Source organism: Cetorhinus maximus, chromosome 7 (assembly GCF_964194155.1).
Source record: "Cetorhinus maximus chromosome 7, sCetMax3.hap1.1, whole genome shotgun sequence".
NCBI lineage: Eukaryota > Metazoa > Chordata > Chondrichthyes > Lamniformes > Cetorhinidae > Cetorhinus > Cetorhinus maximus.
The window spans coordinates 1,696,194-1,720,829 of record NC_135885.1 but is presented as its reverse complement, the minus strand read 5'-3'; the positions used below and the strand labels follow the sequence as shown (position 1 = coordinate 1,720,829).

At 48.0% G+C, this 24,636-nt stretch overlaps 1 protein-coding gene across 1 annotated transcript; it reads left to right on the top strand.

Moving 5' to 3' along the window:
- The first annotated feature begins 12,589 nt into the window (after positions 1–12,589).
- Positions 12,590–23,913, top strand: rrp8 (ribosomal RNA processing 8). Its single transcript, XM_078544909.1, has 7 exons — positions 12,590–12,685; positions 13,823–13,949; positions 15,268–16,349; positions 17,279–17,408; positions 21,796–21,902; positions 22,421–22,517; positions 23,325–23,913. The coding sequence occupies exons 2-7, from the start codon at positions 13,851–13,853 to the stop codon at positions 23,436–23,438; spliced, it is 1,629 nt and encodes a 542-aa protein (XP_078401035.1). The 5' UTR covers positions 12,590–12,685; positions 13,823–13,850; the 3' UTR covers positions 23,439–23,913.
- The last annotated feature ends 723 nt before the right edge of the window (positions 23,914–24,636 follow it).

Sequence of the window (24,636 nt, the reverse complement as noted above, 5' to 3'; positions counted from 1 at the left end):
TGATCCATTCACTATGTAAAGATCCTTTTCCTCGTGTCACCTTTTGTTGTTTTGTCATTGACTTTAAATCGTGAATAGGGGCTATTATTTAAAATGAATAGTTTAAATAAAACCTGGTGGAATTTCACAGCCCCCCCACCCCCCACAATGGAACAGTTTCTCTGTATCTACTCCATTCAAAATTTGAACACCTTTATCAAGTCTGCTCTCAACATTCTCTTCAAAGAACATAGAAGAATTAGGAGCAGGAGTTGGCCATTCGGCCATTGAGCCTGCTCAGCTGTTCAATCAGATCATGGCTGATCTGACTGTGACCTTAACTCCACTTCCCTGCCTGCCCCCCCATAACCCTTGACTCTCTTGCAGATCAAAAATCTGTTTGGAACTACCCCGACTTCTCCAATATATCCTTGTTACTGTGTTTTGTGTCGATGGTTCTGAGGAACAAAATCTGGTGGATTAAGGACTGTCTAGCGGTAATGCGAGTAATCATGTTGCACAGGACGGTGAGGTCCATGGACTGACAGAATGGGGGTGAAACACTGGAGAGTATGAAAGTGAAGTGCAAGTTCTAATAGTGGGTTCGAATGTGCCTCTTTCATCAGAAAACAATCACGGACCAGAGGTGGAGGGAGATCTCACAGTAAGAGTCCCAACAGACATAAAAGTGCAAGTAGAGGCCATAGCTCCAATAGATTATTAAAGAAATAAAGGTCACAGAACAGACTCTGAACAAAAATAAAAGTAGATTCTGGAAAGGTCCCAGCAGATTGTAGCAAATGTAACATCTCTATTCAAGAAAGAAAGGGGACAGAAAGCCTGAAACTATAGGCCAGTCAGCCTAACATCTATCATTGGGAAAATGCTGGAATCCATTATGAAGGAAGTAGCAGCAGGGAAATTAGAAAATCATGATATATTAAGGCAGTGTCAACATGGTTTTGTGAAAAGGAAATCATAGAGTCATAAAAACAAAAAACTACCGCGAATGCTGGAAATCCAAAACAAAACAGAATTACCTGGAAAAACTCAGCAGGTCTGGCAGCATCGGCGGAGAAGAAAAGAGTTGACGTTTCGAGTCCTCATGACCCTTCAGCAGAACTGATTATAGTTAGGAGAGGGGTGAAATATAAGCTGGTTTAAGGTGGGGGGGTGGATAGACGTTGGGTGGGGGGGGGGGGAGAGAAGTTGGCGGGGGGGTGTGGTTGTAGGGACAAGCAAGCAGTGATAGGAGCAGATAATCAAAAGATGTCACAGACAAAAGGATCAAAGAGGTGTTGAAGGTGGTGATATTATCTAAGAGAATGTGCTAATTAAGAATGGGATGGCAGACACTCAAGGTACAGCTCTAGTGGGGGTGGGGTGGAAAGACTGACAAGGTATTAGTTGTAGATTCAAAAATAATGGAAATAGGTGGGCAAAGAAAAATCTATATAAATTATTGAAAAAAACAAAAGGGAGGGGGAAGAAACGGGGTGGGGATGGGGGGAGGGAATTTAAGATCTAAAGTTGTTGAATTCAATATTCAGCCCGGAAGGCTGTAAAGTACCTAGTCAGAAGATGAGGTGCTGTTCCTCCAGTTTGCGTTGGGCTTCACTGGAACAATGCAGCAAGCCAAGGACAGACATGTGGGCAAGAGAGCAGGGTGGAGTGTTAAAATGGCAAGCGACAGGGAGGTCTGGGTCATGCTTGCGGACAGACCGCAGGTGTTCTGCGAAGCGGTTACCCAGTTTGCGTTTGGTCTCTCCAATGTAGAGGAGACCGCATTGGGAGCAACGAATGCAGTAGACTAAGTTAGGGGAAATGCAAGTGAAATGCTGCTTCACTTGAAAGGAGTGTTTGGGCCCTTGGACGGTGAGGAGAGAGAAGTGAAGGGGCAGGTGTTGCATCTTCTGGGTGGGCATGGGAGGTGCCATAGGTGGGGTTGAGGAGTAGGGGGTGATGGAGGAGTGGACCAGGGTGTCCCGGAGGGAACAATCCCTACGGAATGCCGCCGGGGGGGTGAAGAGAAGATGTGTTTGGTGGTGGCATCATGCTGGAGTTGGCGGAAATGGCGGAGGATGATCCTTTGAATGTGGAGGCTGGTGGGGTGATAAATGAGGCCAAGGGGACCCTATCATGTTTCTAGGAGGGAGGAGAAGGCGTGAGGGTGGATGCGCGGGAGATGGACCGGACACGGTTGAGGGCCCTGTCAACGACCGTGGGTGGAAAAACCTCAGTTAAGGAAGAAGGAGGAAGAAGATGCAACGCCTGCCCCTTCACTTCCTCTCTCCTCACCATCCAAGGGCCCAAACACTCCTTTCAAGTGAAGCAGCATTTCACTTGCATTTCCCCTAACTTAGTCTACTGCATTCGTTGCTCCCAATGCGGTCTCCTCTACATTGGAGAGACCAAACGCAAACTGGGCGACCGCTTTGCAGAACACCTGCGGTCTGTCCGCAAGAAAGACCCAAACCTCCCTGTCGCTTGCCATTTCAACACTCCATCCTGTTCTCTTGCCCACATGTCTGTCCTTGGCTTGCTGCATTGTTCCAGTGAAGCCCAACGCAAACTGGAGGAACAGCACCTCATCTTCCGACTAGGCACTTTACAGCCTTCCGGACTGAATATTGAATTCAACAACTTTAGATCTTAAACTCCCCCTCCCCCCATCCCCACCCCGTTTCTTCCCCCTCCCTTTTGTTTTTTTTAATAATTTATATAGATTTTTCTTTGCCCACCTATTTCCATTATTTTTAAATCTACAACTAATACCTTGTCAGTCTTTCCACCCCAACCCCACTAGAGCTGTACCTTGAGTGTCCTGCCATCCATTCTTAATTAGCACTTTTCTTAGATAATATCACCACCTTCAACACCTCTTTGATCCTTTTGTCTGTGACATCTTTTGATTATCTGCTCCTATCACTGCTTGCTTGTCCCTACAACCCCCACCCCCCCACCCCCTGCCCCCTCCCTCCACCTTAAACCAGCTTATATTTCACCCCTCTCCTAACTATACTCAGTTCTGCTGAAGGGTCATGAGGACTCGAAACATCAACTCTTTTCTTCTCCGCCGATGCTGCCAATCATAGAGTCATAGTCGTTTACGGCACAGGCATAGGCCATTTGGCCCATCAAGTCAATGCTGGCTCCCCACAGAGCAATCCAGTCAGTTTCCCTCCCCCCCCCGCCTACTCGATTCCTGGAGTCCTGCAAGTTTATTTCCTTCAAGTGCCCATCCAATTGCCTTTTAAAGTCATTGATTGTCTCTGCTTGCACCACACTAGCCTCGTAGGCAGTGAGTTCCAAGTCATCACCACTCATTGTGTAAAAAGCTCCTCCTCACAATGCCCCTGTATCTCTTGCCAAAAATCATAAATCTGTGTCCTCATAGTCCTTGTACCATCAGCCAATGGGAAGAGTGTTTCTTTGTCTACCTTATCCAAACCTGTCATAATCTTGTCCACCTCTATCAAATCTCTCCTCTTCTCCTTTCCTCCAAAGAGGAAAACCCCAGCTTCTTCGACCTAACATTTTAACTAAAATTCCCCATCCCTGGAACTGATCTGGTAAATCACGTCTGCACTCTTTCAATGTTTGACTAATTTATTCAAGTTCTTCGAGAATGTAACAAGCAGAGTGGACAAAGGGGAACCAGTAGATGTAGTGTATTTGGATTTCCAAAAGGCATTTGTAAAGGTCCCACATAAAAGGTTACTGCGCAAGATAGGAGCTCATGGTGTTGGCGTGATATATTATCATATATAGAGGATTGGCTAACTAACATGAAACAGAGAATCATGATAAATGGGTCATTTCAGGTTGGCAAACTGTAACTAGTGGAGTTCCAAAGGGATCAGTGCTGGGGCCTCTGATATTTACATTCTGTACTGATGACTTGGATGAAGATACTGACTGCATTGTGGCCAGATTTGCTGGCGATATAGTAATAGGTAGGAAAGCAAGTTGTGATGAGGATACAAAGAGTCTGCAAAGTGATTTGGATAGGTTTAGTGAGTGGGCAAAAATTTGGAGGATGGAGAATAGTGTGGGAAAATGTTAACTTGTCCATTTTGTCAGGAAGAATAGAAAAGCAGAATATTATTTAAATGGAGAGAGATTACAGAATGCTGCGGTGCAGAGGGATCTCGATGTCCTGGTACATGAATCACAAAAAGTTACCATGATTAAGGATTGCAGTTTTCACAGAATATTGATCCCCAAAACACCAGTTAAAAGTCGAGAAATAAAATTGTGATTTGTCCTCACCAGCCCCCTCCCTATTCCTCACTTCCTCCTTCTTACCACGAGGGGGTGGTGAATGGGAGACGGTTAGGGTTGGGAGGGGGAGGTGAGTGGGAGGGAGTAAGGGTTAGGATTAAGGTTGGGAGGGGGAGGTGAGCGGGAGGGAATAGGGGTAAGGGTCGGGAAGGGGCGGTGAGCGGGAGGGAGTAAGGGTTAGGTTAGGGTCGGGAGTGGGTGGTGAGCGGGAAGGAGTAAGGGTTAGGGTTAAGATCAGGAGGGGGTGGTGAGTGGGAGGGAGTAAGAGTTAAGGTTAGGGTTGGGAGTGGGTGGTGAGCAGGAGGCAGTAAGGGTTAGGGTCTGGAGTGGGAGGAGTAAGAGTTAGGGTTAAGGTCAGGAGGGGCTGGTGAGCAGGAGGGAGTAAGGGTTAGGTTAGGGTTGGGAAGGGATGGTGAGCAGGTGGGGGTTAGGGTTAGGGTCAGGAGAGGGCGGTGATCAGGTGGGAGTAAGGATTAGGGTTAGAGTCGGGAGTGGGTGGTGAGTGGGAGGGAGTAAGGGTTAGGGTTAGGGTTGGGAAGGGGTGGTGAGCAGGAGGGAGTAAGGGTTAGGTTAGGGTTGGGAAGGGATGGTGAGCGGGTTGGTGTTAGGGTTAGGGTTAGAGTCAGGTGAGGGCGGTGAGCAGGAGGGAGTAAGGATTAGGGTTAGCGTTGGGAGTAGGTGGTGAGTGGGAGGGAGTAAGGGTTAGGGTTAGAGTCGGGAGTGGGTGGTGAGTGGGAGGGAGTAAGGGTTAGGGTTGGGAAGGGATGGTGAGCAGGAGGGAGTAAGGGTTAGGTTAGCGTTGGGAGTGGGTGGTGAGAGGGAGGTGTCAGGAACAGGGTGGTGAGCAGAATACAGCGAGTGGGGGCAAACATTCAACGGGCACACAGCAATGACGGCAGGGGTGAAAGAAACTGCAGATGGGCCGGTGGACGGTGAGTTGCTGACTTCCTGTTTCAGTTTGGTGTCAGAAGATACAATGATCACAGAAAGTCAATATGCTGGTACAGCTAGTAATCAGGAAGGCAAACAGAATGTTGGACTTTACTGTAAAAGGAATGGAGTATAAAAGTAGAGAAGTCGTGCTACAACTGCACAGGATGTTGGTGAGACCACACCTGGAGTACAGTCTTGGTCTCCTTACTCAAGGAGCGACATACTTGCATTGGAGACGGTTCAGAGAAGGTTCACTCAGCTGATCCCAGGGATGAAGGTGTTGTCTTATGAGGAAAGGCTGAGCAGGTTGAGCTTATACTCATTGGAGTTTAGAAGAATGAGAGGGGATCTCATTGAAACATATAAGATTCTGAGGGGGCTTGACAGGGTAGATGCTGAGAGAATGTTTCCCCTTGTGTGAATCTAGAACTACAGGGCAGAGTTTAAAAATAAGGGGTTTACCATTTCAGATGAGATGAGGGGCCATTAGTGTTTGGAATTCTCATCCCCAGAGAGCAATGGAGACTGGGTCATTGGATATATTCAAGGCCGAGTTACTCAGGTTTTTGATCCACAAGGGAGTCAAAGGTTATGGGGGATGGGTAGGAAAGTGGATTTAAGGCCACAAACAGATCAGCCACGATCTTAATTGAATAGAGGAACAGGTTCATATCATGTCTTTATAATATAAAAAGCACAAATTTCTCATAAGAAATTATACAAACATGTGGGTACATTTATAATAAATAAAAACAGAAAATGCTGGGAAATCTCAGCAGGCCTGACGGCATCTGCGGAGAGAGAAACAGAGTTAACGTTTTGAGTCCATATGACCTTCTTCAGAGCTAAATAGAGGTAGAAATGTGATGAAATTTATACTGTTTAAGGGGGGTGGAGCAGGTGAAGCTGGATAGAAGGTCAGTGCTGGGTGGGGGCAAAGGAGAGATTGCCAGAAGTGTCTTGGACAAAAGGACAAAAGGGTGGTAATGGTAATGGTAAGGACTAAAGGAGGTGCTGATAGTGGTGTAAAGGTCAGAAAACAGAATGTGTTAATAGCAGAACAAGGGTAAGCACTCTGTGAAAGAACAACATGAAACAGGTAACAGATGGCCCTTTTGTGGGTGGGGTGGGGGGAGGGGACAGTGGTTGGAGAAAAAGGATGGGAAAGGGATTAAACAAGGGGATAAAACAATGAATAAATGAATAAAAATGAAATTAAGTGGATAAAAAAAATTAATAAAGGGGATTAAAAAGGGGTGAAGATAGAGGAAAGAGTTCATGGTTAAATCCGGAAGGCTGTAAAGTGCCTAGTCGGAAGATGAGGTGCTGTTCCTCCAGGTTGCATTGAGCTTCACTGGAACAATGCAGCAGGCCAAGGACGGACATGTGGGCATGAGAGCAGGGTGGGGTGTTGAAATGGCAAGCGACAGGGAGGTCTGGGTAATGCTTACGGACAGACTGAAGGTGTTCTGCAAAGCGGTCACCCAGTCTGTGTTTGGTCTCTCCAATGTAGAGGAAACAACATTGGGAGCAGCGAATGCAGTAGACTAAATTGAGGGAAGTGCAAGTGAAATGCTGCTTCACTTGAAAGGAGTGTTTGGACTCTTGGACGGTGAGGAGAGGGGAAGTAAAGGGGCAGGTGTTGCACCTTCTGTGATTGCATGGGAAGGTGCTGTGGGAGGGAGATGAAGTTTTGGGAGTGTTGGAGGAGTGGACCAGGATGCCCCGGAGGGAACGGTCCCTATGGAATGCCAACAGGGGGGTGAGGGGAAGATGTGTTTGGTGGTGGCATCATGCTGGAGTTGGCGGAAATGATGGAAGATGACCCTTTGAATGCGGAGGCTGGTGGGGTGAAAAGTGAGGACAAGGGGGACCCTATCATGATTCTGTCAGGGAGGGGAAGGTGTGAGGGCAGAGGTGAGGGAGATGGGTCACGGTTGAGGGCCCTGTCAACCACCGTGGGTGGGAAACCTCAGTTAAGGAAGAAGGAAGACACGTCAGAAGCATTGTTTTGGAAAGTGGCATCATCAGAACAGATGCGACGGAGGCGAATGAACTGAGAGAATGGGATGGAGTCCTTACAGGAAGCGGGGTGTGAGGAGCTGTAGTCGAGGTAGCTGTGGGAGTTGGTGGGCTTGTAATGAATGTTAGTGGATAGTCTATCACCAGAAATTGAGACAGAGAGGTCAAGGAAGGGAAGGGAAGTGTCAGAGATGGACCATGTGAAAATGATGGAGGGGTGGAAATTGGAGGCAAAATTGATCAATTTTTCCAGGTCCAGATGAGAGTGTGAAGCAGCACCGAAACAGTCATCGATGTACCGGAGAAAGAGTTGTGGGAGGGGGTTGGAGTAGGACTGGAACAAGGAATGTTCCACATACCCCATAAAGAGACAGGCATAGCTGGGGCCCAAGCAGGTACCCTTGGCCAATTTGGAGGAAATGTGACAAGTTTAAGGAGAAATTGTTCAGTGAGAGAACAAGTTCAGCCAGATGGAGGAGAGGGGTGGTGGATGGGGATTGTTCGGGCCTCTGTTCAAGGAAGAAGCAGAGAGCCCTCAAACCATCCTGGTGGGGGATGGAGGTGTAGAGGGATTGGACGTCCATGGTGAAGAGGAGGCAGTTAGGGCCAGGAAACTGGAAAATGTTGATATGACAGAGGGCATCAGAGGAATCGCAGAGGTAGGTGGGAAGAGACTGGACAAGGGGAGAGAGAATGGGGTCAAGATAGGAAGAAATGAATTCCGTGGGGCAGGAACAGGCTGACACAATGGGTCCACCAGGACAGTCCTGTTTGTGGATTTTGGGAAGGAGGTAGAAGCGGACTTTTTATTTGGACTAGGCATATGGGAACATTTACACAGGGTAAGAAGTAGTGTGATCAATATTCCACTTCTCGCACATATCCTGAAATGGCTTACCAATAAATTGCAGCCCATTATCCGTAACGATCTCTCTAGGTGCGCCGAATAAACTGAAAATAGACATGGAGTGTGCATGACAGTTGTGCTTGATGCAGTGCACAATTGTCAAATAATAGGATACCTGGTAAAGTAGCCGAGGACATTGAAGTTAGTGCCACGAACATGAAAGAGGCTGGATGTAATTTTGGGCCAAGGATGGGTAGGAACTTCATGCGGAATGAATGGTGCCTTGTGCTGACTTGGCATATGCTCTTCACATCCCTTATACTTCCTGTCGATGACTTCAATGTCATTGTTCCAATAGACCATCTCTCTTGCGCGTCTTCTCATCCAATCTATGTCTATGTGTGAGTGATGAAGTTGTTGAAGAATATCAGGTCGCAAATACTCCTGTATTCTCCTGTATACTCCTGCCTGCCTTTAAAACTGACTCCCCAGGAGATGCCTAGCTCATCCCAATAAGGCCAAAATGGTCTCACGTGTTCATGGACACGCTCAATTGAATCAGGCCATTCTTCAGTGATTGTTTTCCACAGTTTCTGTAGTGGGGAAGCTTCCGCCATTTCTTCTTGTAGCTGCTGGCATTTGCGTTGCTCAAAATGTACCGGATCAATTGACAAACTTGCATTCTCCTGCAACTGTAATGTTGCAGCTCCCTTGAAACTGACAATTTTGTCGAAACATTCTGGATGTTTCAATGTTAGGTCATGAACTGAGGAGGTTTAGGGGGGATCTGAGGAAAAATGTTTTTACCCAGAGGGTGGTGACAGTCTGGAATGCACTGCCTGGGAGGGTGGTGGAGGCAGGTTGCCTCACATCCTTTAAAAAGTACCTGGATGAGCACTTGGCACGTCATAACATTCAAGGCTATGGGCCAAGTGCTGGTAAATGGGATTAGGTAGGTAGGTCAGGTGTTTCTCATGTGTCGGTGCAGACTCGATGGGCCGAAGGGCCTCTTCTGCACTTTGTGATTCTGTGATTCCTGTTTACGGGTGGTGCGAGGAGAAATCAGGGCTGTTTAAATTAAACTCACTCCTGTCTGTAGCAATGGGATATGGGCGTCACTAGTCCAGCATTTATTGCCCATATCTAGTTGCCCTTGAGAAGGTGGTGGGGAGCTGCCTTCTTGAACCACTGCAGTCCATGTGGTGTAGGTACATCCACAGTGCTGTTAGGGAGGGAGTTCCAGGATTTTGACCCAGCGACAGTGAAGGAACGGCGATATGTTTCCAAGTCAGGATGGTGGGTGACTTGGAGGGGAACCTCCAGTTGATGGTGTCCCCATGCAGATGTAATAGAGTCATAGAGTTATACAGCACAGGAACAGGCCCTTCAACCCATCGTCTCCGTGTTGGCCATCAAGCCCCTATCTATTCTAATTCCATTTTCCAGCACTTGGCCTGTAGCCCTGTGTGCTATGGCATTTCAAGTGCTCACCTAAATACTTATTAAATGTTATGAGGGTTCCTGCCTCTACCACCCCCTCAGACAGTGAGTTCCAGATTCCAACCACCCTCTGAGTGAAAAAAAAATTTTCTCAAATCCCCTCTAAACCTCCTGCCTCTTACCTTAAATCTATGCCCCCTGGTTATTGACACCTTCGCTAAGGGGAAAGGTTTCTTCCTATCTACCGTATCTATGCCCCTCATAATTTTGTATACCTCTATCAGGTCCCCCCTCAGCCTTCTCTGCTCTAAGGAAAACAACCCAAGCCTATCCAGTCTCTCTTCATAGCTGAAACGCTCCAGCCCAGGCAACATCCTGGTGAGTCTCCTCTGCACCCTCTCCAGTGCAATCACATCCTTCCTATAATGTGGCGACCAGAACTGCACACAGTACTCCAGCTGTGGCCTAACAAGCATTTTATACAGTTCCAACATAACCTCCCTACTCTTATATTCTATGCCTCGGTTAATAAAGGCGTGTCCCATATGCCTTCTTACCTGTCTATATACTTTTACTTTTCTATAATGCCTTTATTTGGATTTCCAAAAGGCGTTCAGTAAGGTACCGCACATAAGACTACTTAATAAGGTAAGAACCCATGGTGTTCGGGGTAGTATATTAGCATGGATAGAGGATTGGCTAACTAATAGGAGACAGAGAGTTGGGATAAGGGGAGCATTTTCAGGATGGCAACCTGTAACTAGTGGAGTGCCACAGGGATCAGTGCTGGGCCCACAATAATTTACAATATATATTAATGACTTGGATGAGGAATGTGAATGTACTATCGCCAAGTTTGTGGATGACTCAAAAATAGGTGGGAAGGCAAGTGGTGAGGATGACACAAGGAGTCTACAGAGGGATATAGACAGGTTAAGTGAGTGGACAAAAAACTTGGCAGATGGAATATAATGTGGGAAAATGTGAGGTTATGCGTTTTGGCAGCAAGAACAGAGAAGCTGAATATTATTTAAATGAAGAAAGACTGCAGAAAGCTACAGCACAGAGGGTCTCAGCAGGTCTGACAGCATCTGTGGAGAGAAAGAGAGAGTTAATATTTTGAGTCCATACGGACTCGAAACGTTAACTCTGTCTTTTTCTACAGATGCTGTCAGACCTGCTGAGTTTTTCCAGCATTTTTCGTTTTGTGTGTGATAAAGATAAGGAAGTCTTGCTAAAACTATACAAGGCACCAGTTAGACCACACTTAGAATACTGTGAACAATTGTTGTCCCCTTATCTAAGGAAAGATATACTGGCATTGGAGGCGGTCCAGAGAAGGTTCACTAGGTTGATCCTGGGGATGGAGGGATTTTCTTATGAGGAGAGGTTGAGTAGGTTGGGCCTGTGCTCATTGGAGTTTAGAAGAATGAGAGGCAACCTTATTGAAACAGGGTAGATGCTGAGAGGTTGTTTCCCCTTGTGAGAGAGTCTAGGACCAGAGGGCATAATCTCAGAGTAAGGGGTCACCCATTTAAAACAGAGATGAGGAGGAATTTCTTCTCTCAGAGGGTAGTTAATCTGTGGAATTCTTTACTGCAGAGGGATGTAGAGGCTGGGTCGTTAAGTATATTCAAGGCTGAGATAGACAGATTTTTAATCAGTAAGGGAATCAAGGGTTATGGGGAAAAGGCAGGAAAGTGGAGTTGAGGATTATCAGGTCACCCTTGAACTCAGAATCACAGAATCACACAGTGCAGAAGAGGCCCTTCGGCCCATCGAGTCTGCACCGACACGTGAGAAACACCTGACCTACCTACCTAATCCCATTTTCCAGCACTTGGCCCATAGCCTTGAATGTTATGACGTGCCAAGTGCTCAACCAGGTACTTTTTAAAGGATGTGAGGCAACCCGCCTCCACCACCCTCCCAGGCAGCGCATTCCAGACCGTCACCACCCTCTGGGTAAAAAAGTTTTTCCTCACATCCCCCCTAAACCTCCTGCCTCTCACCTTGAACTTATGTCCCCTCGTGACTGACCCTTCAACTCAGGGGAACAGCTGCTCCCTATCCACCCTGTCCATGCCCCTCATAATCTTGTAGAACCCAATGGATGGCGGAGCAGACTCGATGGGCCGAATGGCCTACGTCTGCTCCTCCTTTATTCTTCTGGATGGTAGTGGGTTTGGAAGGCGCTGTCTATGGAGCCTCAGTGAGTTGTTGCTGCTGCTGCGGTGGGGGTGGAGGGAGTGAATGGTGAAGGTGTTGGATTGGGAAGATCAAGAGGACTTGCTTAAACCACCCAGGCAGAGCCACACACTGTGCTGGTCCTCCCGGGCGGGAGGTGGCGCTGGTCCTCCCGGGCGGGAGGTGGCGCTGGTCCTCCCGGGCGGGAGGTGGCGCTGTGTGGTGTTTGTTCTCCCGGGCGGGAGGTGGCGCTGGTCCTCCCGGGCCGGAGGCGGAGCTGGTCCTCCCGGGCGGGAGGTGGCGCTGGTCCTCCCGGGCGGGAGGTGGCGCTGTGTGGTGTTTGTCCTCCAGGGCGGGAGGCGGCGCTGGTCCTCCCGGGCCGGAGGCGGCGCTAGTCCTCCCGGGCGGGAGGTGGAGCTGGTCCTCCTGGGCGGGAGGTGACGCTGTGAGGTGTTTGTCCTCCCGGGCGCGAGGCGGCGCTGGTCCTCCTGGGCGGGAGGTGACGCTGTGAGGTGTTTGTCCTCCCGGGCGGGAGGTGGCGCTGGTCCTCCCGGGCGGGAGGTGACGCTGTGAGGTGTTTGTCCTCCCAGGCGGGAGGTGACGCCGTGTGGTGTTTGTTCTCCCGGGCGGGAGGTGGCGCTGGTCCTCCCGGGCGGGAGGTGGCGCTGGTCCTCCCGGGCGGGAGGTGGCGCTGTGTGGTGTTTGTCCTCCCGGGCGGGAGGTGGCGCTGGTCCTCCCGGGCGGGAGGTGGCGCTGGTCCTCCCGGGCGGGAGGTGGCGCTGTGTGGTGTTTGTCCTCCCGGGCGGGAGGTGGCGCTGGTCCTCCCGGGCGGGAGGTGGCGCTGGTCCTCCCGGGCGGGAGGTGGCGCTGTGTGGTGTTTGTCCTCCCGGGCGGGAGGTGGCGCTCTGACTGGCGGCTCCTGGAGTTAGGCCTGAGGCCTGTGTGTGGTGTTCCCCGCGGTGAATGGTTAACATGTGAGCCCGAGCCCAGCAGGTAAATGATGAGTGGGGGGAGCGGGGAGTTGGGTTGAATCGGGCCCGGGAGCTCCGGGAGCTGAGTTGATGTTTACCCGTCACCAGCCGGGAATGTGGGAAATAACTTTTTGCTTTTGTTAAATTTGTGTCTCTGAGAATTTGTTCAAATTCCTCCCTCGGGAGTCGGGAGCCCGGTTGGGGGGGGGGGCGGGGGTCGGGGGGGGGCGGGGGTCGGGGGGGGGCGGGACATAGAAACTAGGAGCAGGAGGAGGCCATTCGGCCCTTCGAGCCTGCTCCCCCATTCATTATGATCATGGCTGATCATCCAACTCAATAGCCTGCTCCCCCTTTCTCCCCATATCCTTTGATCCCTTTCACCCCAAGAGCTATATCTAACTCCTTCCTGAAAACATACAATGTTTCAGCCTCAACTACTTTCTGTGGTAGCGAATTCCACAGGCTCACCACTCTCTGGGTGAAGAAATTTCTCCTCATCTCAGTCCTAAATGGTCTACCCCATATCCTCAGACTGTGACCCCCAGTTCTGGACTCCCCCCACCATCGGGAACATCCTTCCTGCATCTACACTGTTTAGTCCTGTCAGAATTTTATAGGTTTCTATGAGATCCCCCCTCATTCTTCTGAACTCCAGTGAATATAATCCTAATCGACTCAATCTCTCCTCATATGTCAGACAGGGTGTGGGGGGGATGGGGAGGGTATTGAGGATGTGTGGGGTGGGGAGGGTGATAGGGGAAGATGTGGAGGGTGGGCCAGAGCTGGGGAGGGAATGGGGGGGCGGGGGGGTGTTGGGCCGGGTGTGGGCCAGGGAAGGGTTGGGGGTGCAACAAGACGTGAAAGGATAGAGGGTGGCAAAAACCAGGGTTGGGGGCGGAGATTGGGGGGGTTGGTATTAGAACCATGGTGGAGGGACAACCAGGGTGGGGTAGATTGTTGGGGGAGGGGGGGAGTTGCCAGGGTTGGGGGGGTTGCTGGTGTGGGTAGGGGCTAGGGTACGGTGGGGGAGGATGTGGTATAGGGTGATATTGGTTTTGCTGGAGCTCTAACCTTGGTCTCTAGATAGATGGTGGGATTTGTAAACCCCCCCTCCCAGATTGTCTTTTCGATCTTACTGAAAGCCCAACTCTACCCCCAGCTGCCTGTTTCCCTGCACCAGAGGAGAGATGTTTGCTGAGGAGGATTGGAATGATGATCTGGAAGCCAGAACTCTGAATAAAACTGTCTTTCACAAGGTGGAGGCTTCACACTGCATTGCTGAGTTGGTGAGTAGCAAAAACACTTACTTCGGGGCTGATGGAAGTCACTGAACCTTTTGTTCAGTGTGCTTTGTCACAGAAATAAAAACAGAAAATGCTGACGACATTGAGCAGGTTTGGCAGCATCTGTGGAAATTTTAATGTTTCAGGGTCTATGTCCTGTATCTGACAAAAGATTATTCACTTGAATAGTTAACAGAGACTGCTGCACTGTGTCATAGACGAGTCTAGTTCCAACACGAAATGCCCTGTACTCCGGGTGGGAGTGCCTGGGTCTGCAGGTGGACACTCATGGGCCCAGACCCTGGGGGTCAGATACAGGGAGACCTGAGAACAGAGAAGAGCTATAACCTGTGTCAGGAAAAATTGAGATATAGATTCCTCAACTTGTAGCTGATCTCCATTTGTTCCATATCCCTGAATACCCTTGTCCAACACGAACCTATTGGTCACTGTGCTGAAGGCTTCAGTTAACCCCTAGAACCCACAGCTTTTTTCGGGGGGGGGGGGGGGGGGGGGGGGGTTCAGATTTCCATCCCCCTTTGTGAAGCGAAGAGCTTCTTGACATCACCCCTGAATGACCTGGCTCAAATTTTCCCCCTTACCCTGGACTCTCCTTGCTAGAGGAAATAGTTTCTCTTTATCGATCCTATCAAATCCTATAATCATCTTAAACACCTCGATTAGATCATCGCTTAATCTTCTAAATTTGAGGAAATAATAGTCTTTACAACCTGTTCTCGTAATGTAAACCTTTCACTCAGGGCATCGTTCTGGTTATTCTATGCAGCACCTTCTCCAAGTCTGATATATCCTCCCTCAGGTTTGGCGTATTACCGGAGAACACAGTATGCACTTGAAATAAATTCAACATTTAACTGGAGAAACAGTACTTCCGTGACTGAGTGCTCAATCAATTGGGAAGGCTCTCTGGGGCGATGCTTGGAGAAGTTGGTGTTTATTCATTCAAAAGCAAATTGCACGGAATATGAATAATTTGAGACGAGACGTGGTGAGTGAAGTGATCTTGGGAGGAACGGGTGACTTTGGACCTGTGATTCCCAAAGCTGTCCACCACTGTGGGTTTTCCTCACCTCATGTCTGCTTCTGCTGTCGACTCTTTGGTAAGAGATTGATCACAGTGATTGGTCAATAACTCCATTATTGTTGCATCACATCACCTGGGCGATAGAAGGTGAATTGGATGGACTTTGGTCTCTTCTTGTTCAGTCATGTTCCTGTGCAGCAGAGAGTGCTTGGATCTGATTCTTGGTGAGGTTTGGGGAGGGGAGACACTAATACTAACTCTCACTATCATTATTAGAATGTGCAGGCACCTGGTGGGAAGAAGAAACAGAGGCTTCTGAAAACCCTGCGAACTCTCTCTGCAGCAGGAGCACCTGATCAGAACTCAGGAGGAACGCACCTCAACCCTGAGTGTGGAACAGCAAAGAAGGGCAAAAGGAAGAGAAACCGGGGAAAGAAGGAGAGGGTGGGTACGAGTCTGTCTGAACAGGATGTGGGGAAGGGAAGTGGAGCCCGTCTGAAATCACCACCTGCTCAAATCGATGGAGGAAAGGAGAATCAGAGCAGGGTAGCGGGAGCTAAGGAGAATGGACACTTGGAGGCTGGGAATTGGGAGCTGGGAGAAGGAACCTCAGCCCCTTGCCAAAAGTTGCTGAGAAGTAACTCGGGACAGGGGACACTCACCCGCAAGCAGTGGAGGAACAGAATGAAAAACAAACAAAGGAACAAAAACAAGTTCCGACCCAGAGAAACGTCCCCGGCAGAGAGTGGAGGACAAATGGAGCAGATTGAATACGGCAGGACTTTGATAAAATCAAGACCTGAACAGGGAGAAGAGAAAAGTGTGACCGACGCACATGAACCTAAAATAAAAAGAAGGAAAGGCAGAGGAGCAGAATGGAATAAACCAGCGGACGGGACAGTCTGTCGCAGCAGCAATGAAAATATGACCAACTACAAGAAGAGAGCAAGGGATCAGACCCAAAAGGGTGAGACAGTATCGAACTGTAAGAGAACCAGGAGGAAGGGGACGCCTGAAAAGATATTGATGCAGGAGCGAAGGGACTATATCCCAGGTCAGCCTGGTTCACTGGCCAGAGTCTCACCACCTACTGCGGAGGTAAACGGCACTGAATCACATCACGCTAGCCCGTCTACTGACCGCTCAGCAGCTCTGAGAACCAAGATGGAAGAGCGCCTGAAATCTGCCCACTTCCGCTACATCAATGAGCAGCTGTACACCTCGAGCAGTGCAGAAGCCATGAAGTTCTTTACAGAGGATAAGAATGCCTTTGAGATTTACCATCAAGGCTTCACGGCACAGATGGAGCGCTGGCCAGAAAACCCAGTCAATCTTATCATTCAGTACATCAGAAACAGGTACGGCTGGGGAATGTGGCACTGGGGAGGCTCATGTGCAGGAGGGAGAGGGGCTGGAGAGGGAGGGTTGGAGAGGAGTGGGTTGGAGCAAAGAGGGGGAAGAGGGATTTGAGCTGGAGGGGAGGAGGGAGAGGGTTGGAGAATGGGGAGTGGTGAGGAAGGGGGGGTGAGATCAGAGAGGGGAGGAGGGAGAGGGATTGGAGAAAGGAGAGTGGGGAGAAGGGGGCTGTTAAAGTTGGCAATTGGGAAGGTTCCTTTGACAGCACCTTCCACATCTGTGACCTCTGCCACCTAGAAGGACAAGGCCAGCAGATGCATGAGAACACCACCACCTGCAAGTTCCCCTCCAAGCCACTCACCATCCATGGGGATGTGGTGGGACAGTTTGGGTGTGTGATATGAGTTGGGGTTTGGGGACATGGTGGGATGATGGGATTTACCCAGCTCCTGTACTCCGAGGGAGGTGGCTGACTCTCAGCTCCCCTGCCACTGGCACCGTCTGCATTCATTGCACATACACAGGCAGAGTGTGTCAGCAGGAGATTGAGATGGGAGCCAAAGCACATCACAGCCAAGGTCAGTCCTCCTCCTGCCTGGAAACCACACACATGGAACCCAGCAGGAGTGATAGATTGCAATGGGACACAGGAACAGCCATCAATCTGTTGCTTCTCATTCTGACTTCATATTGATCTTGGATGCAATCTGAGACATTGGGATCTATTTGACTCAGTACCACAGGGGTGTACATCCCTCAGCTACGAGGGAACAAGGGGAAAGGGTTTAACTGGATTTGCTATTCTCCCATAGATCGGAAATTACACACAACTAGAGTGGCCGGTCTCCAGTGTAAATTGTTGGGAATTAGTTTTTTGTGTAGGTTCAGTTAAGGCCCAGCTGACTCTAAAATCCCTTGACATCTCCCACAGGCCGTCCTCTGCTGTGGTGGCTGATTTTGGCTGTGGTGACTGTAAAATTGCTCGGAGCGTGAACAACAAGGTTTACTCGTTTGACTTGGTGGCGCTGAATGAATACGTGACTGTGTGTGACATGTCGAGTGTAAGTATTGCTGATGCCCAACTCTGCTTATCAATGTCCGAGACACTCATCCACCCCTCCTATTGGACATGCATACAGACAAGGAGCAGGAGTAGGCCATTCGGCCCCTCGAACCTGCTCCGCCATTTAATAAGATCATGGCTGATCTGATAGTAATCTCAAATCTGCATCCTGCCTACCACTGATTACACTTCACCACCTTGCTTACCAAGGACCTATCCACCTCTACCTTAAAAATATTCAAAGACTCTGCTTCCACCACCTTTCCAGGAAGAGAGTTCCAAAGACTCACGACCCACTGAGAGGAAAAATTTCACTTAATCTCTGTTTTTAATGAGTGACTCCTTATTTTTAAACAGTGACCCCTGGTTCTAGATTCTCCCACAAGAGGAAACATCCTCTCCATATCCACCCTGTCAAGGCCCCTCAGGATCTTATATGTTTCAATCAAGTTGCTTCTTCCTCTTCTAAACTCCAGCAGATACAAGCCTAGTCTGTCCAACCTTTCCTTGTAAGACAACCATCCCATTCCAGGTATTAGTTTGGTTAACCTTCTCAGAACTGCTTCCAACGCATTTACATCATTCCTTAAATAAGGAGACCAATACTGTACACAGTACTCCAGATGTGGTCTCTTTTGTGCCCTGTACAACTGAAACATAACCTCCCTACTTTTATATTCAATTCCCCTCACAATAAATGATAACATTCTATTAGTTTTCTTAATTACCTGCTGTACCTGCACACGAGCCTTTTGTGATTCATGCCCTAGGACACTCAGATCCCTCTGAATCTCAGAGCTCTGCAATCTCTCACCATTTAGATAATAAGCTTCTCTTGTAATCTTCCTACCAAAATGGACAATTTCACATTTTCCCACATTATACTCCATTTGCCAGATCCTTGCCCACTCACTCAACCTGTCTATATCTTTTTAAGGCCTCATTATGACCTCTTCACAACTTATTTTCCTACGTATTTTTGTGTGATCAGCAAATTTAGCAACCATCCCATCCACCCCTTCATCCAAGTCATTTATATAAATTGTAAACAGTTGAGGTCCCAGCACTGATCCCTGTGGCACACCACTCATTATATCTTGCCAACCTGAAAAAAGACCCATTTATGCCTACTCTCTGCTCCCTGTTAAGCAGCTAATCTTCTATCCAATTCAATATGTTACCCCCTACACCATGAGCTTTTATTTTCCGCAATAACCTTGATGTGGCACTTTATCAAACACCTTCTGGAAATCTAAGCACAATATATTCACCGGTTCCCTTCCATAGCACATGTTATTTCCTCAAAGAACTCCAGAAAGTTGGTTAAACATGATTTCCCTTTCACAAAACCATGTTGACTCTGCCTGATTACCTCGAGCTTATCCAAGTGTCCTGCTATAGCTTCTTTAATAATAGCTAGGCTAACTGGCCTGTTGTTTCCTGCTTTCTGTCTAATGGAGCTACATTTGCTATATTCCAATCTAATGGGACCTTACCTGAATCTAGGGAATTTCAGAAAATTAAAACAAATGCATCAACCATCTCTCTAGCTACTTCTCATAAGCCCCTAGGATGAAGTCCATCAGGACCCGGGCAGTTGTCAGCCCACAGCTCCAACAATTTACTCAGTACCACTTCTCTGGTGATTGTAATTTTCCTGAGTTCCTCCCTCCCTTCCATTTCCTGATTTATAGCTGCTTCTGGGATGTTACTTGTATCCTCTATAGTGAATTCTGGCACAAAATACCTGTTCAATTCATCTGCCATCTCCTTGTTTTGCATTATCAATCCTCCAGACTCACTTTCTATAGGACCAACACCACACTTTGTTAACTCATTTCTTTTTTAAATATTTATAGTAAGTCTTACTCTCTGTTTTTATATTTCTGGCTAGCTTTCTCTCGTACGCTAATTTTTCTCTCCTTATCAGCCTTTTAATCATACTTCGCTATTCCTTATATTCTGCCCAATCTTCTGGCCTTCCGCGTATCTTTGCAATTGTCCTCGAGCTAGTCGACCTTTTGGAGGGGAGGGACGGAGTGGGGGTGTGTGTGTGTGGTATATTAGCCCTGGCACTCAGCCACTGCTCCTTCCCTCTACATCCCTGCTCCCTTTGTTCCTGATTCCCCTCTCCCCCTGGACCTGGTTTGTTTTTTTTACAGTCCCGGTTTGCTCCTGATTCCTCTCTCCGGTCCCGGTTTGCTCCTGATTCCTCTCTCCAGTCCCGGTTTGCTCCTGATTCCTCTCTCCAGTCCCGGTTTGCTCCTGATTCCTCTCTCCAATCCCGGTTTGCTCCTGATTCCTCTCTCCAGTCCCGGTTTGCTCCTGATTCCTCTCTCCAGTCCCGGTTTGCTCCTGATTCCTCTCTCCAGTCCCGGTTTGCTCCTGATTCCTCTCTCCAGTCCCGGTTTGTTCCTGATTCCTCTCTCCAATCCCGGTTTGTTCCTGATTCCTCTCTCCAATCCCGGTTTGTTCCTGATTCCTCTCTCCAATCCCAGTTTGTTCCTGATTCCTCTCTCCAATCCCGGTTTGCTCCTGATTCCTCTCTCCAATCCCAGTTTGTTCCTGATTCCTCTCTCCAGTCCTGGTTTGCTCCTGATTTCTCTTTCCAGTCCCGGTTTGCTCCTGATTCTCCAGTCCCGGTTTGCTCCTGATTCTCCAGTCCCGGTTTGCTCCTGATTCCTCTCTCCCTATGCCTGCTCTCGGGGATCCCTGCAGATATTTGCCGCTTTCAGTCAGGAGATGAAGAGCACCACCATTATGCAGAATGTGTTCAGGCTCTTCTGTTCCATCCTCTGACCCTGCAGGTATTGCTGGGAGGGGAAAGGTCAGTCTCTTTGTGTTGTTAGCAATGGAAGTATCTCCAACTGCAATCTCCAATGAACTGCAGCAGTTCCAGAAAGGAGCTCACCACCACTTTTTATCGGGTAATTAAGGATGGGTAATAAATGCTGGCCTAGCCAGCAACACCCACATATAAAAAAAACTTAGTTACCTGAGTAACATAATCTTTTTAATAAATCATATTTCTCCAGTTTGACCTTGCTTTGGCTTCTACAGTGCTTGTGGGTGGACTTTAGGATCCAGGGCAGAGACTCTGCAATAGCAGCCCCAAGAGACCATTTGTTGTGTGAGCAGGACAATGCTAACAGGATGTTTGGCCTTTGGAGAGTGTAGCATAAACACTATCCTGTCCTCCTACTGTCTTCAGATATGTGTTTTTGGGAGTGATTAGCAATGGTAACCCTGGCTATTTATCTGCCCCACACTTGCTCGAGATTCTGATGTGAATTGTAGAACTTGCCAACTTATCTTCCAGAACTATGGGCTGGGTGCAGGAAGGTGGGATTAGAAAGGGCACCTGGGTGTCCTCGGGCTGGCATGGACAAGATGGGCCGAATGGCCTCCTTCTGTGCTGTAACTTTTCTATGGTTCTATAATGTGGCGCAAACTGACTGACTCTGTGTGAAGCTCAGACCCACAACTGGCTGGGGCTCAGCAAACTCCCCTTCCCTTCTGTTTGGAAGGATGCGATGGCTTTGGAGAGGAGATTTACTAGAACAGTTCTGGGGATTACAGTTAATGGGAAGACAGGAGAAGCTGTGGTTGTTCTCCTTACAGCAGAGAAGGCTACAGGGAAACTTATCAATGACTGGAGGGTCCTTAACCAGAGGGCACCGATTGAAGATGCCTAGCAAGAGAACTAGATTATAGATAAGAAAAAGCTTTTTCATGCAACAATGATTGGGATCCGGAATGCACTGCCTGATGGTGTGATTCAAAAGGGAATTTAATAAGATTGGGTACATTAACATAGTGGCTATGTAATGGGATTAGTAACACTTCAGCCTGGACTAATGTTCTGAAAACATGGGATCAAATCCAACCGCAGCAACTGAGGACTATAAATCCATTTAAATAAATCTGGAATATAAAGCTAGCCTCAGTAATGGTGATGGCGAAACGACCAGATTATCAGAAAAACCCATCTGGTTCATTAATGTCCTTTAGGGAAGGAAATCTGCTGTCCTTACTCGGCCTGGTCTACATGTGGCTGACCCTGAACCGCCCTCCCTAATGGCCGAGCGAGCCACTGAGTTGTGTTCATAAGGAGATATTTCCACCTCCCTGAAGTCAGTCAGGGATGGGTAATAAATGCTGGGCTCGCCAGTGACACTCTCAGCTGGTGAATGAATAAACAAATACTTGAAGGTCAAAAGTATATAGGGATATGGAGAAAGAGCGGGGGATGTGGGATTAACTGTAATGTTCTTTGAAATATTCGATGGGCTGAATGGCCTCCTGTATTCTAAGGTGCTCTGAAATGCAGAAACTGAAACTGAACTTCCTTGTGACATTTTGCTATGTTTGCATGGGCCCTTCAGGTTCCTCTGGCAGCTGAATCGGTTGATATTGTGGTCTTCTGTCTTGCTTTAATGGGCACTAACCTTCTGGATTTCCTGGCAGAGGCCACTCGAGTCCTCAGGCTAAGGTAGGGGCTGTTGGTCACATTATTAGACAATTTCACTTAACACGCAAGTTGCTTGGATTTATCTGCACATTCCCAATCGACCGACCCCTGCTTCCCCACAACCCCTGCAAATCTCTCATGTACACCTCCTAAAGAACTTGCATTTCTATAGTGTCTTTCATGACATTAGGACATCCCAAAGTGCTGCTTTTGCATTCCGGAGACAAGTTAGGAAATACCTTAATCTGGGATACAGTAACACAGCTGCAGCTCAGGGTTGAGATGTTGACTCCTTTCCTGACACTGTTAACATTGGTGTGACCTGGGGGAGGTGGGGGGCAGTGTGGCAAGGCTGATGGGAAATGGGGAGGGGGATGATGAGCAAGAGTCACCCAGGGTCAGGGAGAGAGTGACCTGAGGTGAAGTGGATTGGTGGCTCGAGTGACCTGGGGAGCGAGCGTGACCCAGAGCCACTGTAATCGTGCAGCAGATTCAGAGTTTGTGTGTTACCTGATGCCTCTTTTGTCATCCTTTGACAGGGGCATTCTGAAGATTGCTGAAGTAGCCAGTAGATTTGAAGATGTCCAAAGTTTTATCAACGTCGTGGGATCTCTTGGCTTTAAGATGATTTCAAAGGTAACGTTTAAAGCCATAATTTATTTGAACTCATTGCGGGGGGGGTGGGGGTGCATGAAGATAAGAGAATATGGAAAAAGGATAACTGAAATCTCTGGAGTTGGATCCCCCCATTAACATGGTCACTGGAGTTAGCAGAGATTGTGGGAATTGGGAGCAGGAAATATTATTCCATCTACTGGCTGATCTCGCGTGGCTGAGTGTTGGATTCCAGTACACTAAGGTCAGGGGTAATTGCACCAGTGACTCAGACCCAGTTTAGTTTCACTCTGACATCAGACATTATATCCAGACTCTCTCACTTGGGATTTATGTCGTTAGAGCCCCTCCTGTAGAATTGCAGTCAAACCCAATAGGAAATTTGTTCAAGTAATCAGAGTTGGAAGGTGAGGAAAGGGAGGGTCTGAGGGAGATGGATGAGGAGGGTCAGGAGGAGAACTGTTGAGGGGGCGGTGTGCAAATGATGGCTGCAAGATGAGGGGGAGGAGGGATGTAGAGTAAGGAAAGCTGAAAAGAGGGATTCAGATCAGTGGGTGGAGGTTTAAGCCTCGGACACTCATCAGGGAGAAGAGAGGCAGGTGGGATACCAGGCGGTTACTGGAATAATGGAGTTCTGGTGGGGTGGACTGTTAGAGGGAACTGCAATGTGTGAGGCAGGAGTTTTAGGAGGGAAATAAGTTTGAAATATTGCTCAAGTGTTGAGTGGAGTGGGGGAGGGTCTGGAAACATCTCGTGCATGAGACAGCTATGTCAGTAACTTGGTGTTTGTGAAGTTTACTCAGACACATGACTTGCTCCTTCCCACAGGACACAGAGAACAGCTACTTCTATCTATTTGAGTTCAGGAAGAACCGGCCTCTCCGGGACAAAGATAACCTCCCCCAACTGCAGCTAAAGCCTTGTCTCTACAAAAAACGCTGAGACCTTCGGAGCGAGTGGGTAAACTATGGAAGAATCTGCGAAGAGTGAATGTTATTGGTAGAAGTTACAATTAAATTAAGTGGTGATGTGAGGGAGGGAGTCTCACCACAGATTGATGTTAGGTCTCGAAACAGAACTGTGGAAAAGAAAACATTCTGGGTTATTTTCCTGCCTTTTTAAAATTTTGTATTGCCTCTCAGAAGAGGCTGGACTTGGACTGTACATAACGGAGAAGCGATGATCATTCTGAGGGGGTGTACACTTTTGGAATGAGTGATTTGGATAAAGTCTGTCCAGCTGCAGTTGCCCTGCTGATGAATGATTTGAACATTTAGATGTTTGTATTTTTCTAAAAAAAAAAATGATGTCATCAAAATGCTACGTAAATAACTGGGTGAGAAAAATGTTGTAATCTCGCTGCAGATTCTATACAGCTGGGGTTTCCCTGAAACAGAGCAGAGACTCTTGACTTCCACAGTTGTGTGTGTCTTATCTCCACTGCTACAAAATATTGTGCGAAAGATCTGAAACATGAACAGTTTTTATATCACTTTCAGCTCAAATTACTGTTAATTTAAATGTGAACACATCTCTGGTGTTACTGACAGAGAAAAAGAGATCGATTCTGCAAATGGAGGAGATAAAGGAAATTATTGACCCTCAAGCACCACTGTCACAAATAAATGAGCTGTACACCAGACAGGTTACTGTTCCCTCTCTTATCCTGGAATGGAATAAAAACAATGAACCCAAGGGCACAAGAATTAGGAGCAGGTATAGGCCATTTGGCCCTTCGACCCTGCCCTGCTATTCAATATGATCATGGCTGATCTGATTGTGGTCTCAACTCCATTTGCCCACAACCCTGACTCCCTTGTTGATCAAAAACCTTTTTAAATGAGCTTTGAATATTTTCAATGACCCAGCCTCCACTGTTAGCTGGGGTAGAGAATTCCACAGACTAACTTTGAGAGAAAAATTTCTTCTTGTCTCAGTCTTAAAAGACCTAACCTGCCCAGCTGTTCTTCATAAGACAAGCTCCTCATCCCAGGAATCAGTCAAGTGAACCTTCTCTAAGCTGCTTTTATGTACTATGTGTGTTTTGTCTGTCACATTCACTCAAATTTATTCCAAAAAAAAAATTGTAGCAAAGTATGACATGCCTTTGGAATCTACATGAAACTGTCCAGGGATAGAA